General features: G+C 39.3%; 1 protein-coding gene across 1 annotated transcript in view; it reads left to right on the forward strand.

The window, feature by feature from the left end:
• Positions 1-313: 313 nt before the first annotated feature.
• Positions 314-16,188, forward strand: part of LOC104532117 (target of Nesh-SH3) — a gene marked incomplete at its 3' end in the record, with an annotated part of 64,036 nt that continues 48,161 nt past the window's right edge. The window contains exon 1 of the mRNA XM_029087272.1: positions 314-371. Coding sequence (XP_028943105.1) covers positions 314-371 — 58 coding nt within the window. The remainder of the gene's footprint in view (positions 372-16,188) is intronic.

Below are 16,188 nucleotides of genomic sequence, written 5' to 3' on the forward strand. Positions count from 1 at the left end.
TTGCATAATAAAGGATTAAATAGTGTTACACAGTATGCAAAATGGGTTTCTTCTTGAGCATGTGATATTGTAACTGTCTTGCATTGTGTAATCTAGTGCAGATCCTTTTCATTTAGGGGAAGAGAGGCTTCTGAATTTCCCTAGCTGTTAATATTTTCAATTTATGAGTTGTGCCCCAGAGCAATATTTAGTTTTCATGTTAGGTGGTACATATATATATTTATATATATATATATTCATACCTGATTTGAGATTAGGAGAATGCCCTGAAAGAGAATCTCCAGATCACCCCCACTTACATTTTGTTGATGTCATGGGGATGTCTTGGATAACACAATCTGAACTATTTTCAGATGGAACTGAACTGGAAGGTAAGGTCCACCTGAGCATGTAATGTGCTGTAACCACTAGTGTCTTGTTTGGTCCATGGGACCACGTTAAGACTAGTATTCCTATTCTCATCTCTCTTGAAATACATAAAGCAAGGGCGTTGGGCCTGACGCACTGTCTGGCTGTACAAGACCTTTTCTTTTGGGCTGCGCTGTTTACTAAAGCTAAAAGCAGTTCTTGACACCAAAGAAATCATCCAACAGGCGTTTGAGAGCTACCTACTGGAAATGTGCAGTTGCTGTTCGTTTGCTAAGTGAAACGTAACCCCTTTCCTCTGCAGATAATGTACTTTGTCATTATGTAGACTATAAAGTTTTAGAGGTTTTTTATTACTTACAGTTGTAAAATACTTGCTCTAAGATTGGCATGCAAATAATTTCGTTTTACAGACGGAACATTTGCACTGCAAGTTTTTTATTTAACCCTGGGTTTAGTTTGCATCAAACAAACTGCACGTGCACTGTTATTTTAATCTTCCTATAATACACCTTCCTTTTTTCTGTCCCTGGGTACAGAGGATAATTATGACAACTAAAGGTATGAATACATTACAATTATTTTTAATAATTTTGTTGTGTAATTTAGAATAATACAGTTCTGTTGATCATTAACTGCCTTTTTCAGCTTAAAATTAAGTGTACAGTTTATAGTGGTTTTTTACATGTTTAAATTCTGGGCACAGTAGTGACAAGCAACCACACTTGAAAGTTATTCACAGTATTCCGAACTAGATAAGCCTGCTGATGTTGATTGTGAACTAAAATAACCAAATTAAGCCAAAAAAAGTTTCTGGAAGATGTGTTTTAGGCCAAAATGACTCATAAGGACAGGGGAACAAACATGAATTATTTCCCTCCTGTCTTTGCATACATTCATCAAGCCTCTGCATCCTAGCCAAAGAAATAATTCTCTTATTCCGAGAAAATAAGTATCCTTTAATAAAACTAAGAATCTAGTTGTCTTCCTCCACCTAACTTTGAGACAACTTCGCTGCTCTTTGTAAAAGTTAACAATGTTTTGCTTTTGTTATTTGCTCTAGTTATTTCCAGGGCTTCCTCTGGCTTCATGTCAGGATGTTTGACTGACTGATGGAGGGGAAGGGAGGGGAGAGGGAAATAGGCACAGCTTGAGGCTGCACCTGCTGTCCCTGGGGCGAGACAGTTTCATTACTGAGTTGCATTTAATTCAGTGCCCCAACTGTAGTGAGGAAAAATTAAACTTTGAGTTATAGTCTGATGTTTCTTTCTTTTTTTTGCTGTGAGGAATTTTGCTGACAGCCATGGAGAGAATAAATTTTTCTATGTTAAGTCGAAGCACACAGGCAATAGCCTCGTACGCTTCTTTTTGCATTGCCTTGGTACAAGGGGTGACACCTTTATCCAAAGAGCAGTTTAGTCTCCATCTCCATTCTGTCCTCGGAGCTTATGCTGGGAGGACATCATGAAACAGAGACCAAAAATCCCCAAGAGAACTTGCAGGGTTTGGTAGTAGCTGCTTGCAGTCTGTGGATATACTTACTGGCTGCTGTGCACCCCATGGAGGAGCAATTTGAGGAGTAGCACCGTGTCCAAGCTGGTTAGCCTTCCTGAGAGGCAGGGATTATTTTGTCTAGGGCAGCACCATACAAAGACAACTGTTTCCCTCTCGAAGTCTTGTTCTCCTCCTGGTGCTTCAGTGTGCTTACCAGCCTCCTTGGCAGCCAACTCTTGCAGCTCTGCACTGTGTTCTGTGGACATTTACTGGCTGGAAACTCGTGTAAAAAGCTGACAGTTAGTTACTAGTCATCCCTAAGTTTTGAAGCACAGTCATGTTTGCTGACTTTGAAATAAAATGCTATATCCCGGTCCCAGCTTCTTCACTCACCTGCTCCCTTGCTCTCTCCAAGGACTTTCTGTGTAATTAATTAGTCCGGTGATCAGAGAGGTTGGTTCGGGCTGAACATGGTTAGAAGGCGCTCGGTGGCTGAAAGTTGTCTCGAGGGCGCACCCTAGTGTCCAAATGTGGCTTCGCTGATGTGCAGAGTTGGAGCGCTTGGGGTGAGGGTTCAGGAGTTGGAAAATTCGATAAGGAGCAGCTAAAAAGCAATCCAGAGTTACAGGGCTAGAGCACAGAAAATTTGTGGATGGGCTGAGAAATAAGGAAGTATGTTGTATCTACATGTACATGTACAGGAAAAACTTTACTGTGAGGATGACGGAGCACTGGGACAGGCTGCCCAGAGAGGCTGTGGAGTCTCCACCTCTGTAGATGTTCAAAACCCACCTGGATGCAGTTCTGTGCAACCTGCTGTAGGGAACCTGTTTTAGCAGAGGGGTTGGACTAGGTGACCTCCTGAGGTCCTTTCCAACCCCCACCATTCTGTGATCTCTTTGAGGTGGTTTAGAGGAGGAAGCCATAAGTACTTGATTAGGATGTGACTGAGCAGTGAGGCAGGGGTACCATTCTTCATGGCACAGTAGTTTGTCCTGCGGCAATAATCTGAAATAAACTAAATCTGTATCAGGGAGATGATATGACATGTGGGATTCATTCCTGTATAAACCCACTCTAGTAACTTGTCAAACATCAGAGCACTCAGTCATTGGCACTTCATTATTATCTTCAGAGGTGGGTGCTCTGCTGAACTGCGCTAAACACAGACATCTCTTCTTCACAATAAAATTCCTATTGGCATCAGTATTCATGTTCTAAATGTAAAACCAGATATTTTGTATCCTATCCTAGCGTGTAGTAATAGACTCCAGACTTCACATCTGAGTTCACTAATTCGTACTGTGATCTTGCATTATCTTCACAAATCAGAACATACTGTGGAGAGAGACTGAAAGAGAGGAGGAGAGGCTGACTTCTGCAGTGGAAGATTGTAATGGAGTATTGGAAGACTGAGGCTCAGTACAGCATGGATTATGAAACCCATCTTCCAAAGCAATCTGTCTAAGATAGAACTGGTGCTTAAAGACTTTGCTCACATTTTAAGCACATTTAGAGTAATTAAGTTATAATCCAGAATAATTTAGGCTATCCTACGTTCATTCTAACTGCAGGAGCAGATATATATACTAAGATATTTTTGACAGTTACTGTGTCGGAGACTCATTACTGTCACATGCCTTTCTATGTTTTGCTCTTTGCCTCTGCCTGTGCTTCACCTTAATCAGATTCTGTTTAAGTAGACAGTGATAAGTATTTAGAGATACGATAGCAGGAGAGGCATAGACAGAACATGTTTGGAAGGAATGTTGCAGAGTAATCCAGTAATAGAGAGGCTGTGTTTGTGTTAATTGCCTCAAGTGACACAAATGTGTTGATGGTAGAAAAGATCAAGGTAGTTTTCTTCACAGACAGCAGTGTCTTCAGTACTAAGTAATTACAGTGCCTCAAGGGACAGGCCAGGTTTTTGCTATAGGAGCTCTATATGAGGTTAGGCAGATTTATTTCTGTTGAGATGTAACTAACAATGAAGGGGAAGCCTTCAGATGAGGAACCCTTCAAAGAAATATTAAATGTATTGAGTACTTGTTCAAGGAAGTTGGTTTTTTGATAGTGTTTTTAAATATTGTAGCACACACAGCGTGTTTCATGGAGTATACGTCTGTTTAAGTGGTTCATAGGGAGCGTGATCAACTAGTTGGGTAAGTGGTTGGGTGCTTGGGCTCAGAGGGCATTAGTTAATGGATCATACACTACCTAGGTGATGGTAACAAGTGAGTACCACAGGTACTCTTAGGTCCTTATCTTAGGACCTGTACTTTTAGTCAGTAACCTGGAGGAGGTGACAGAATGGACTCCTGTCAAGTTTTCAGGTGACACAAAACTGGGATTACAGCTTGATATTCTTGAGAGCAGGGCTGCCATTAAGAGGGACCTGGGCAGGCTGGGGGAATGGGCTGACAGGAACCTAATGAAATTCAACAAGGACAACTGCAAAATCCCGTATCTGGGTGGGAATAACCCTGTGGTTATGATACGGGCTGGGCACTGACTGGTTGGGGAGCAGCTCTGCTGAAAGGACTTGGGGATCTTGATGGACAGAAGGCTGCACAGGAGACGGCATTAGGCCCTGACAGCAAGGCAGGTCAACAATGTCCTGGGCTGTATGAAGAGAAACACAGTCAGTAGATTGAGGGAAGTAATTGTCCCCCACTACTCACCGCTTGTTGGACCATATATCTAGATAGGGTCCCCAAATACAGGACAGACGCCAATAAATTGGAGCAAGTCCAACCAAGATGGTCAGGGTCTGGAGCACTTACCCTGTGAAGACAGGCTGAGGGAAGGGGACTTGTTCAGTCAGGAGAAGAGGCAGATTCAGGTGACCTAACAGCAGCCCTCCCAGTGCATCCAAGGAGGTTACCAAGAAGATGGAGCTGGCCTCCTCGCAGTCTTGGGTAGCAAGAGCATGAGAGAAAATGGGCACAAGTTGAAACAAGGGAGATTTAGACTGGTTATAAGGGAAAAAGGTCTTCCCTGTGAGGATGAACAGACAGTGGAGCAGGAGCCTAGTGAGACTGTGCAGGTTCCTTCCTTGGAGCCTTTCAAGACCTGACTGTTAAGAAATAATTCCAAAAGGCAAAATAAGCCCCAAATAAAATCATACATGATACTGAAACTGGGGAGGAGTGGTAGAGTTGGAAACCTGGAATCACACTGCTGCTCCATATGATAGATCATGATAATATTGAAACTGCAGAAGTGAGTGTACTAGGTTACTTGAGTTACAAAGGGAACAATAGGTTAAAAAATTTGTAGAGAAGCTAAATGTTTTTGAAATATTTAGAAGCTAATGCTTTTGTTACCTCACTCCATGTCATGCAGAACTCCAGTGAAATGCACAGCCTGGTAGTAAAGATGAGGCACTGAAATTACAAGTGTCAAAGGAGTGAGTGCTGGAAGAGTGTGATGAACTAAGTAACGAACTGTCACAAGAACCAGCTGTTCTGTCCATCTCTTTTGACTGATTCTCTTCCTTTTACTTTGCCTCTGATCCCTTCATCTGGAGGTCTGGAACTCAGTTTGGGATCAAGATACTAGAATGCACTGACGTTGTCCATCATTTTTATACTATCAAATGAGATACATCTTACCTTTTGACTAAAAGGTTAGCATACAATGATAGCATGAGAGTCAATTGTTTGCTCATCAAAGTAAGAGTAGGGGAGTGGGAAAGAAGAAGTAATTGCAGATTCTCAGAAAGCAGAGTTAAGATTTTCTTTTTTTTTCTTCTTTTTCTTTTTTAAGCAACACATCTGAAAGAATGTTCTTTGGCATCTCTCTTTTCCTGAAGGCCTTTAGAGAAGATCCCGTGACATTTACAAGAAAAAGAGTCCAATAATTGAGTCACACACAAGAGAATGATAATTGTAATTAACATTTATGTAGCATATTTTATGACAAAGACACTTCTCAAATAATTGGAAGCACTGGTGAAAGGTACAGTACCAACCAGCAATGCTGTGAAAAAAGACAGACCAAGCGTACTGCAAGTAAGTCCTTGCTCTTGGAGAGGCAGTATGGCATTATTGTGCTTTTCAGAGTGAAGACAGGATTTTGTTTTTTAAGGCTATGCTTCACACACTATTCCTGCTTTAAATTAGAACAGTAAGGAGTTGAGTCACCTTGGCTTTTGCTTGTCGAAATAATCAGGAATGATAGGTGAATTGGAACTGAGCCCAAATCTCAGCAAAAACATATTCGTATTTGGAAACAAAATGTAAAATCCCATCTCCTGCTCTCTCCCTCCCCCCTCCCCCCCCCCCACCTTTTACTTTTCCTTCCCATACTCTTGTTTTCACTGTACTTGCTGGTCTGGGAACTATTAAAATAGAACTAGAAAAGCTCTATTCTGCTCCCAGACTAACTGTGATACCATCTTGTTGGAATCTCTGTTTTTGAGATCTACTCCAGAGAGACTTAGTTGAAATTGAGGTAAGCAAGTAAGTTTTTGAGTACTTGACTTTGTTACTTAAGCATTAATGTGGTGCTGAAGAGGAGGAGTCATTAGAGGATCAGAGGTTTTTGACTTTTCCTGAACAAATCTGATCTGTTTGTGACTTTTCATAACTGCACTTACCTCATTTCTCTTGCCTTTCACGCTAAAGTTATAATAACACTAAACTGTCATTCACTGAATCTTCTTTGTTTAATCTTTTCCTTCTGAGCAGTGAAAGGATAGGTAATGTAATTCCAGGTTTGTGTGGATGAGAGAAACCCGAGGAACTTCTGGCTTAGATAATTTCTGCTGTTAAGTGTGATACCCAGTTTTTACTTCTGTGAACTGAAACCAGATGCTGTCTCTGTTTAAATGGAGGTCGTGGAACAGCCCTCCAACAAAAGCAGAGAAATCGGATACCTGAACAGCGTTCTGGAAGCATCCAGTAGTGCAGGATAGTGGTTAAAGTCCCAGGAACTCCCTTCTATTCCTGTGTTTGTTTTTTCACTTCAGTAGTCAGCATCCAGTGAACAGCAGGAGGATTTAGGAAAGAGGAAAGCAGAAGCTGGTGTGTTTTTTCATTTTCCATATAACAGAGGTTTCCTAGGAGAGGTCAGTCCTGTAGGAAAATACATGAACAAAATCACTGGGCACGTAGATGGCGCAGATGTGGGAAGCATATTGGAAAAGTTTAAGAAAATATTATATTAATGATTTTCAGACTCTCAGCATATATTTGACAGAAATTTACACTTGCATCTGCTTATCAAACTGTAATTACCTCTGATGAAGCATATGCTTGATAAGACAGAAGGAAATGCATCGTGATGTGAGTTTCTGAACTCTGGGCTGAGCAGAGCAGTTTTCCACAGGAACAATCAGGGGGAAAGGGACTGGAAGAGTCTGGCAGGGTTTCAAGAAGGTTAAACATCTCTATGGCATACCAAAGAAGTGTTTGGATAATGCACAGGAGGAAGAGGAAAGGTGTAAATGGCAACAGAGAAGCAAGTGATTATGAAATCAGGAATGGGAGCATATTTATCTGTGAGAGAGGGGATAAACCCCATTTTGCTAGGTAGCCAAATAAGTACTGTCTCAATGAGATTTTTCTGAATAGAAGTTGGCCTTTGTATATTTTGTTGAAGGGTGTTGTGTGATCTTTAAAAGGAGAATGAATTTGCCATAAGACAAACCAGTAGTGTCCATTTCACAGTAGTACAAAGACTGTGTGTGACCAAGAAGTAATTTTTCCTATTACTTCTCCTGAGAGACTACTCTGCCAAATTATTGATTTATTATTTTTAATTTTGAAGAGGAAAAAATAGAATGTGCTTGCTGGAACATTTTTGAAAATAGTATTTCATCCAAAAAAAGAAGAATGGCACAATTGCTCTGTGTATCCAGCTTTCTGCCATTTGAAACTCTTTTGCCATCAGCTGCGGTCAGTGTTTTGGAAGACTCCTGTCCAACTGTATGGCCTGTTAAACATCTTTTCATCTCATCCAAATTGTACCTGTTGCATTTTTCTGTTTGCCATCAGCTGTGGTCAGTGTTTTGGGAGACTCCTGTCCAACTGTGTGGCCTGTTAAACATCTTTTCACCTCATCCAAATTGTACCTGTTGCATTTTTCTGTTCACAGTACTCAAATTTAGGATCTGAATTCCCCCAAAGTTCCTTGAGGTAATAGTGTTTGAGGATTTTTGGGGGTCTGTCTCTAATATTGACTTCTAACTTGCTATTCCTAGATTGGAGTTAGTGAATCAGAAAAAAGGTTTCCTTATGTCAGAATTAGGAGGGTGTGATCAGGCTAGAAAACATTTCCATTGTCAAACTTCTTTTTATTACAGCTGTGTGCTGTCCATACTGATTAGAAGAACTTTAAATTCCTTGGTTTTGTCTCTAGGGCCATTAGTGTTAACTTCTGTTTGGAAGTTCTTCCTGAAGTATGGAGTACATAGGGTCTTTTAAATACATAAATTATGAAATGCTCCTATATGCTTTAATATCTTACCCTTTTATTTTAAACTACGTTGTTTCTACCAAGCTCAGGCACTAATACTGTGATTTTTCTCTGCTTATAGAACGCTGTATGAAAGTAGGACAATGTCATGTCCAGGCAGGTGGGGGGTGGGAACAGACTGAGCATGCTGAAGAACTTCATGTACTGCAAGCAATAGATGCATTTGGTTTTTGTGGTTGTTTTTTGTTTTTTTTCTTTTTGGGGATTGGTTAGTGTTGTGGGTTTTTTGTTTGTTTGTTTGGGTTTTTCTTGTTTGGTTTGGGGTTTTTTTAGGGAGAGAGAGATATTGCTACTTAATTAAATAATTTCATCTCTTTTCGGATGTTTTCCAGATACTGAAACTAAATTCCTCCTTGTTCAGTCGTAACCTTTTTCTTCTGTTTTTTAGCCTTTCCTTTTTACCTTCTCTGTTGTGAGTAGGACCAACTTCTGTGCTTAGTCAGCTCATTGTAAACATTGAGCAAAAGAGCTTTTAATGGAATAATGGAATTTCTTTTTAATTTACAGTTATGTAACTGGTGAAAAGATTTAGCCCTTGGAAGGAGATGCATTGCATTTTTGCTTTCAGTGTGCATTGTGCCCATTGACTCACCAGATATGTATGTGTATGAAAGGGGAAAATATAAAATATTTTTAAATTGCCAAAATCAGATACAAGTGAAAAAATGACATCATTTTCTTCAGACACAGAATACATTTATTTACTGAATAAATATTTATCATACCTGTTTATAATGTCATGTCAAATGAAACTAGTATTTATTTTACCTGGATGAAAGCCACATCTAGCCCAAATTAATCTTAAGCAAAATCTTGAGATAGCAAAAATACTGAGTTCAATATAATAAACAGTTTTCTGAGTGCCACGAATGTTCTTTTTGCATTTTAAGCCCAGCTTTCTTGGATAAAACAGTGGAAATATCTCTCAGAAGTGTTTTCAGTTAGTAGAAGTTTTAATATTCCTGGTTTTATTTGCATGAAATTTCAGTGATCCAAGTGGTGATCTCTTATCCTGAGTGGTGGAAAGACCTTGTAATAAACCCCAGAATATTGTTGTAGGGGGAGCCTGATAATATTTTTTTCATTTTTTTTAAAATGCTAATTCTCCTTTTCCAGTGGGAGTGAATGATGTCATCCTGTCTCCTCCCACTGTGTAAACTAAGCTTGTGTCAAAGTGTTGCTGCCTCTTGTCACAGAGAGAACAGTTCACTTAAATGCAGCTGCAGTACATGCGTGAGATACCTGTCAGAATCATTCCCAGTGCGAGGTTGGGTTTGTGACCATGATGTCAAGATTGGTCTTTCTCCTTTTCTGTGGATATATTGCACTAAACCTGGGAAATGCTCAGAAATTGCCAAGAGGCAAGTAGCTATGACAACTTTCTGGGTTTTTGTTTGTTTTTCTGTTGTGGGGCTTTTTGTGTTTTAATGCTTGTATTTTGCCATGGAAATTCGCTTTCAACCTGTTAGGAATTATTAAAGGTAATGGAAAAGATGAAAGAAGATCAGTCAACAGGGCAAGGTCCAGGTACAAGAGAGTAACTTTAAAGCTCTTTAATAAAACAAACTCAAATGTTTTCATGGTATCTTGTGACTCTAGTGAGAAGTACCATGAAACAAAGTAACTGTATTTTATGATTTAGTAATTATTTAGACAGCGTTGTGCAGGTCTGTAGTTTAAGATCTTAAAGAAAATGTGACTCAGAAGCTGCCTGTGTTGTTGGTAGAAGATTTCAGTTCTGTCTTGAAAGGACGTTTATGCTTTCCCTTTATATCCATCCTTAACAGTTCAATAGGAACTGACTTTTATAAGTCAGGTTGTATTCCTTTTAAGGGAGAGAAGTATGATTTATGAAAATTTCCACAAGAAGGAAAAAAAACCCCTCCAAACCTGTGTGAATATTTGTTTAACTGTTCCTTTCTCTTGGAGTCTGGAAGTACAGTAGATTTGCAAAGCTGGCAGGAATCTCTGCTAATGTGACCCATGTAACATTGGCATTTTACTAGTGTTTTATTAGTGCAGGAAGAACAACCATAGCATAAAATGAAATGAATATTTCTATATCTAGATCGTAAACTGCTTTGTAGTCCCCTGGCATTAAAACAGCACTTTCACAACTGTTTCTGTACTGTACGTCCTGCTCTCAGATTGTAGAAGTGCTTGCCTGAGTCCACTGTGCTTTGCAATGCATTTTACATCTGCAATCTCCTGCAACCAGTAACATTTAGAAAGGAAGCTGTGATTTAGTTCCTTCTGAGAATGTTTATTAAGAAATCAGCACTTTGAGGGCTTCCTAGGAAATTCTGTTTCATAGATGGGGAACCTAAAAGTATTTTGGGGAGAAGAGGTGATTTTTTTTTAACCCCCACCCCTCCCCAAGAGACTTTTTAAAAAGATGACTTTTTTTTTATCTTGTTTTTCTTCTCTTGCCTTTTTTTTTTCTTTTTTTACCCTGGTGATGTTCTTCTGGAAGTGACTTTCTTTTAAGCTCATCTTCTGGAGTCACTGTGGAGTTTTCTGCATACTGGTAACAGGAGGGCAATGTGTAGTCTGTGAGCAACAGATAGATATGCAGTTGTTCAAGTAAAGCAGACTGTAAGACCTTAGTTTTATCAAAAAAGGAATCTATAAGTGAAGGATTGTAGCAGTTTTCATAGGGGAGGATTATGTTGAACAGAGAGGAACCTTGTATGTATTGCCTGCTTTGAGGGAAGGAACATTTCCAGTGCTTATCTTTTTAAATGGTTTCACTGACTTTCTGCTCAGTACCATGGAATAGTGGCTATAAATTTATGCTAACTGTGAAATTCAGACAAAGCTACTGATCTACTGCAGTCAGTGGGAGATTAACCCCAGGATGCGTTTTTTCCTGTCCTAAAATAACACTGCAGAAGTGAAGTTCTGTTTGCCAAATGCATAAAGCTGCAGGTGGAAACTTTATTCCTTTTCAATGAAATAGCATTTTAAAGATTCTCTCATTGCAGTGTTGAAACATCTGTCTAATTCTTTTGTTTGCAGCTGTCTCTCAGGTTATAATTTATATTGGACTGAATTGAAAAAACAAGTGCATTAGTAACGACATGTTATTTGGAAATTTTCAAAGGATTGTCTTTTTCTAGAGTAGTCTCTTGTTTGATAGGGAGTACGGAATTTTTTAATATGCAAAGAGTATATTTGGATCTTAAAGTATTTTTAAAATGAGGATATGTAGTGGTAGTATTCTGTTAAGAGAGCTACTATGCCCTGCTAGACAAGCTTGAATTCCTGTGCTCTTCAAGTCACAAACTATGTAACAGGCTTCTGAGTCACTCCTGCTCTATGAGGAACAGGGAAATCAGTTTTGTAACTTTAGGGAGAGCAATCTAACCAAACTCGCTTTCCGGTGGTGCAGGTACTCCTGTGAACATGTTATCACTGTAAGTCTTGCCCTTCTTACTACCACTTTGGGATTCTGCTGCTCAAGTCTTCTCTCCAGGAGGTGAAACATACCGATCCCTGGTCTCATGGACTGGGATTTCCTTTCAGTGATACAAGGTGGAAAGAACATCTTGCCTCCTGCAGCTGCAAAGGAACAGAGCCAGGACACCCTTTGGATGTCAGTGACTTCCAGAGCTATTTGAGAGTTGTGTGCAAATATGTTCTTCAGGAGGCTGGAACACACATGACTCCCTTTTCCCATAAGTTTTTATACTTTCACCTCCACAAGTGTGTGTTTGACTAGAATGACAAAGAAAACGTTATTGCTGCTCTCAAAAGAGTATTCTTTATTATCAAATTATTTCTTTAATTATTTTGATTACAAAAATAAAGGCACTGTTGGAGGAATAATTTGGAAACACTACCAACATGACTCAAGGAGTCAAAATCAGGGAAATATCAGTTAAAATTTCCAGTGGAAACTTTATGTTGCTTCTATGTATCCTGCATTATAATAGTTTTGGCTGTATAGAAAATAGGCCTCTACTTATATCTGGTCCTAGTGTAGTGTCCTAAGTGCAGGTGAACATCCTTTCTCTTGCAGTTTTTTGTCATGTTTACTGTAACAAATGACAAGTTGTGGTGGGTTTAATCTGGCTGGCAGCCAAACACCACACAACTGCTCACTTGCTCTCCCCTGATGGCATGGGGGAGAGAATCAGAAGAGTAAAAGTGAGAAAACTCATGGGTTGAGATAAAAACAATTTAATAATTGAAATAAAATAATAATGACAGTAATAATGATGATAACAGTAATAATGGAGTGTACAGATGAGTGATGCACAGTGCAAGGTTGCTCACTACCCACTAACTGATGCCCAGCCTGTTCCCTGGCTAGTGATCCCAGAGCACAGGCAATCTTAAACTGAAACCACAATCCTCAAAGAGATAGAGAGCCCGAGAGATCTCAGAGCCTTCTGGCCCACACTCATTTCTGTACTGAACATGACATTCCACGATATGGAACATCCCATTGGCATATCCAAATGCCATTTTGGGTTTGCTCATTTACTGTGCTTCCCCTGAGTTTCTTCTGCATCTGCAGACTAACAAAACACGGGAAAGTCCTTGATTTTCTTAACAACAACTAAAAACATCAGTATATTATCAACATTTTTCTCATAACAAATCCCACACTGAAACCAAAACACAGTGCTGTACTAGCTACTAAGAATACTAGCTGTATTCTAGTGAAACCAGGACACAAGTGATGAGGCAGTTATAAGCTGTGTCAGTTCAGACTCTTTCTGCATTAAGATTTTGCAGACATCAGTAAAGGCAATGTAACTGGAAAGGGAAGGTTGGTGAGTATTGAGTTTTACTGTGGAGGAGATGCCTTTTTTACAAGTATGTTTGTGTTTCATGAGTTTCTGTTTGAGGGATCATCTGCTAAGAAAATTCTATGGTCAGTACCTATCGAGACTATGTGAGGGGTCAGAGAACAGCAGGGTAGAGATGATGATAGTTCAGTGAGGGATGATCTTTAATCAAGTGTTTGAGCCACTGTTCCTTCAACTATGTTGAGCTTCTAAGGCTTACTTTTTCATCAGAAAGAAGAGAAACTTGGATATTTTCCATTTATTTTGTCTCTTCCCTTATGTGACTATGCCATCCAACATAAAATTCTTCAGTTCAACACTGTTGTATTTGAAATATTTAAATGATGGTGGAAACAGTTGCCTTGTGTAGGTGTCAGAGTTATAACTTGTCATACTTTCTCTGTTTTTATGGTTCTGCATAACAGAAACGATCCATCCTTAAAGAATACAGCATTGTCTCTCTAGACGAGAATTGAGTACAGACAAAAATTCTTGTCTTTAGGAAGGGAGCTGGTGAGCAGAGCATCCTGAATCTGAGAGGGATATGAAAAAGCAAAGCCACAGAACCATGAATAAACAAGTTGCAGGACATAATCCACAAGATTAGACTGCCTTCTCGACCACATTTCACTGGCATCTTTCCAGATTGGCCTGATAGAAATGTTGTTGAAGGCAACAGTTGTGGAACAAGTTCCTAGTGTTTGGTAAAACGGTGTTTCATGGTTTTGATTTTGCCAGTTGGCTTTGCAGTTACAACACAGATGTGCGTAGAAATGCACTTTTTCACCAGAATCTCTGTTTCTGTTAGCTTTTGTGTATCTTCATGTTTTGTTTTTCTTTATGAGAGATGAAAAGAAATTGGGATTGATCCCTTCCTATAAACTTAGAATTTTATGAAGTTTTTAAAGAATCTTAAGTTTTTCTGTTTTGTTTTTTATTTTTTTTATCCCCATGTTTCTGACCTCTGTGGTTTTCCTACTATTTGAATTAGTCATCAGGTAGGTTGGAATTCAGGCCCATCCTTGTTTTACTTTCCAGGATTTAGGCCTGTCCTGTTCTGCTTTCCAGGAAGGGCTCAGGAAACCTTAATTCACCTTCCTCCTGGTTGCTGGCTTCTTAAAGAAATAGAGCACAGACTTCACATTCCTCATGGGACCGTGTGAAAGACCCTGATTTACAGACTCCTGTAGAGAAATCCAGATCCAAAACTTTCTTGTTTCTACAGTTGTCAACTGTGGGGATAAGTGGGAATATAGTACTTTTACCCTAAGGTGGTGGGTTTTTTGTTTGGTAGATATACAGGAATGTTAGAAAATATTGTAGATAACTACTAGCTAAGATTCATATTTATGGTAATTATAACTGACAGCCCTTTGAGAGTGAATGTTGTTTTTACAGTATAGATAGATCCAAACTTACCATTGACATTTGTGAAAGGAATGGGCTAATTTTATTCATAGCTAAATTTGCTGGCTGTGCTATGTTGTGTAATATTTCTTCCTAACCAGAGGTTAAACTTGGCATGTGTTTTCACTTACTGGTGTCAAGCAGTTAAAACAATGTAGAGTTCAATATATCACAGTCACTATACTGCAGCAACCAAACCTTAAACTTCTGTGCCACCCCCCACCCCCCAAAAAAACCCCCAAAACAAAAAAAAAAAACAAACCCAAAACAGCACCCCTTTGGTAGCTGTAGGATAGCAGGGCAGAAACTGTAAAACAGGTAAAAGTCTCCTGAAAGTTTTGTGGGTTTGTTTGGATTTTTTGAACATATAATGAAGCTGGAGTAGCAAAATATCACAAATGGATTGAAATGACATGTGGTTTATATGTTACTTTCTCCACGGTTTACAAAACATCTTTCTGGGAACTATTTTTCCAAGTACACAATGCATTAACCTTCAAAAAAAAAAAAAAAGCTCTAATGAAGGATGGCCAGTTTGGACTAAAGTATTGAACTTTTTTTTTTTTTAGTGTCTGTAAAGAGAAGTGCAAAATTAATTTCATTTTTGTGAAATACTTCTCTTATGTTTAATGGCACATAAATGACCATAAAGTCCTATGAGAAATTTCAAAGGGATCCTTTATCCAGTATAATTGAGTGGCTACAGTTTTCAGCCAGTACATATGTCATGGCAAATTTGGCTCATTCTTTCTGAAAATGAAAACAACCCCTAAGAATGTTGCCATTACAGCAGGTCATTTAATCAAAGTTATCTTATCACGCAGACAGTTGTGTCCTAGGATTGCACTAAAACCTATCAAAACTCGGTATTGAGCGTCAGGCTTCTGAGTTCAAAGATAATTTGTAATACCAGAATTCCATTTTTATACTGGCAGAGGCAGTGGTGTGACAGTGTGATGATACATATGGGTGGATTCTGCCAGGATTAAATTCCATAGCATATGAACGCCTCTAAAATGATCTCACTGCTTGGTAATCTGTATAACCTTCCACTTCATTTTAATTTTAATGTTCCCAAGTATCATTTTATGAATTTTTTTTTCTTTCTGAATACTATTTTTCAGTCCTTCTCCATATAATCTTTTGTATCTGGCCATTCCAGCAGGTCAAGCTATATCACTGCCTGAGAGGAGAGCTATAGGCTAAACCCTGCTGCTGCTCTTTGGCCAGACCTGGTGTGTAGGGATAGCATAGTCTGTATGTGTATTGACTGGTGGTACTGTGGATGCTCAATGAGTCTGAGGCTTCTTTGGAGTGTTTGGACTTACCAGGTGTGTACTACACATTGCATGTGCAAACAGAAAGCTCGCTCTGCTCCAGGGGGAAAAAATGGCTAGCAGTGACCTGCCGTAGTCAGAACTATTCACACAGCTCCTAGTGGATTTCTTTTCCTTGGGGAAGTTCAAGTGCAGACTTGAAATTGTTGGTAAGCAGGATAAATTTGTTGCTGTGGAGTGTTCTTTACTACTGCCTTTTGCAGGAGATGGTTGGAGACTTACTGGCATGGATTGTGCAGCAATGTCACATTAAACCTTGGTGTGAAGAGAGACAGGTATTAATGTTCTGGAAAGGCAGTGGCCTAAAG

This window comes from Antrostomus carolinensis, unplaced genomic scaffold, assembly GCF_000700745.2.
Source record: "Antrostomus carolinensis isolate BGI_N321 unplaced genomic scaffold, ASM70074v2 scaffold4001, whole genome shotgun sequence".
In the NCBI taxonomy this organism is placed as follows: Eukaryota; Metazoa; Chordata; class Aves; order Caprimulgiformes; family Caprimulgidae; genus Antrostomus; species Antrostomus carolinensis.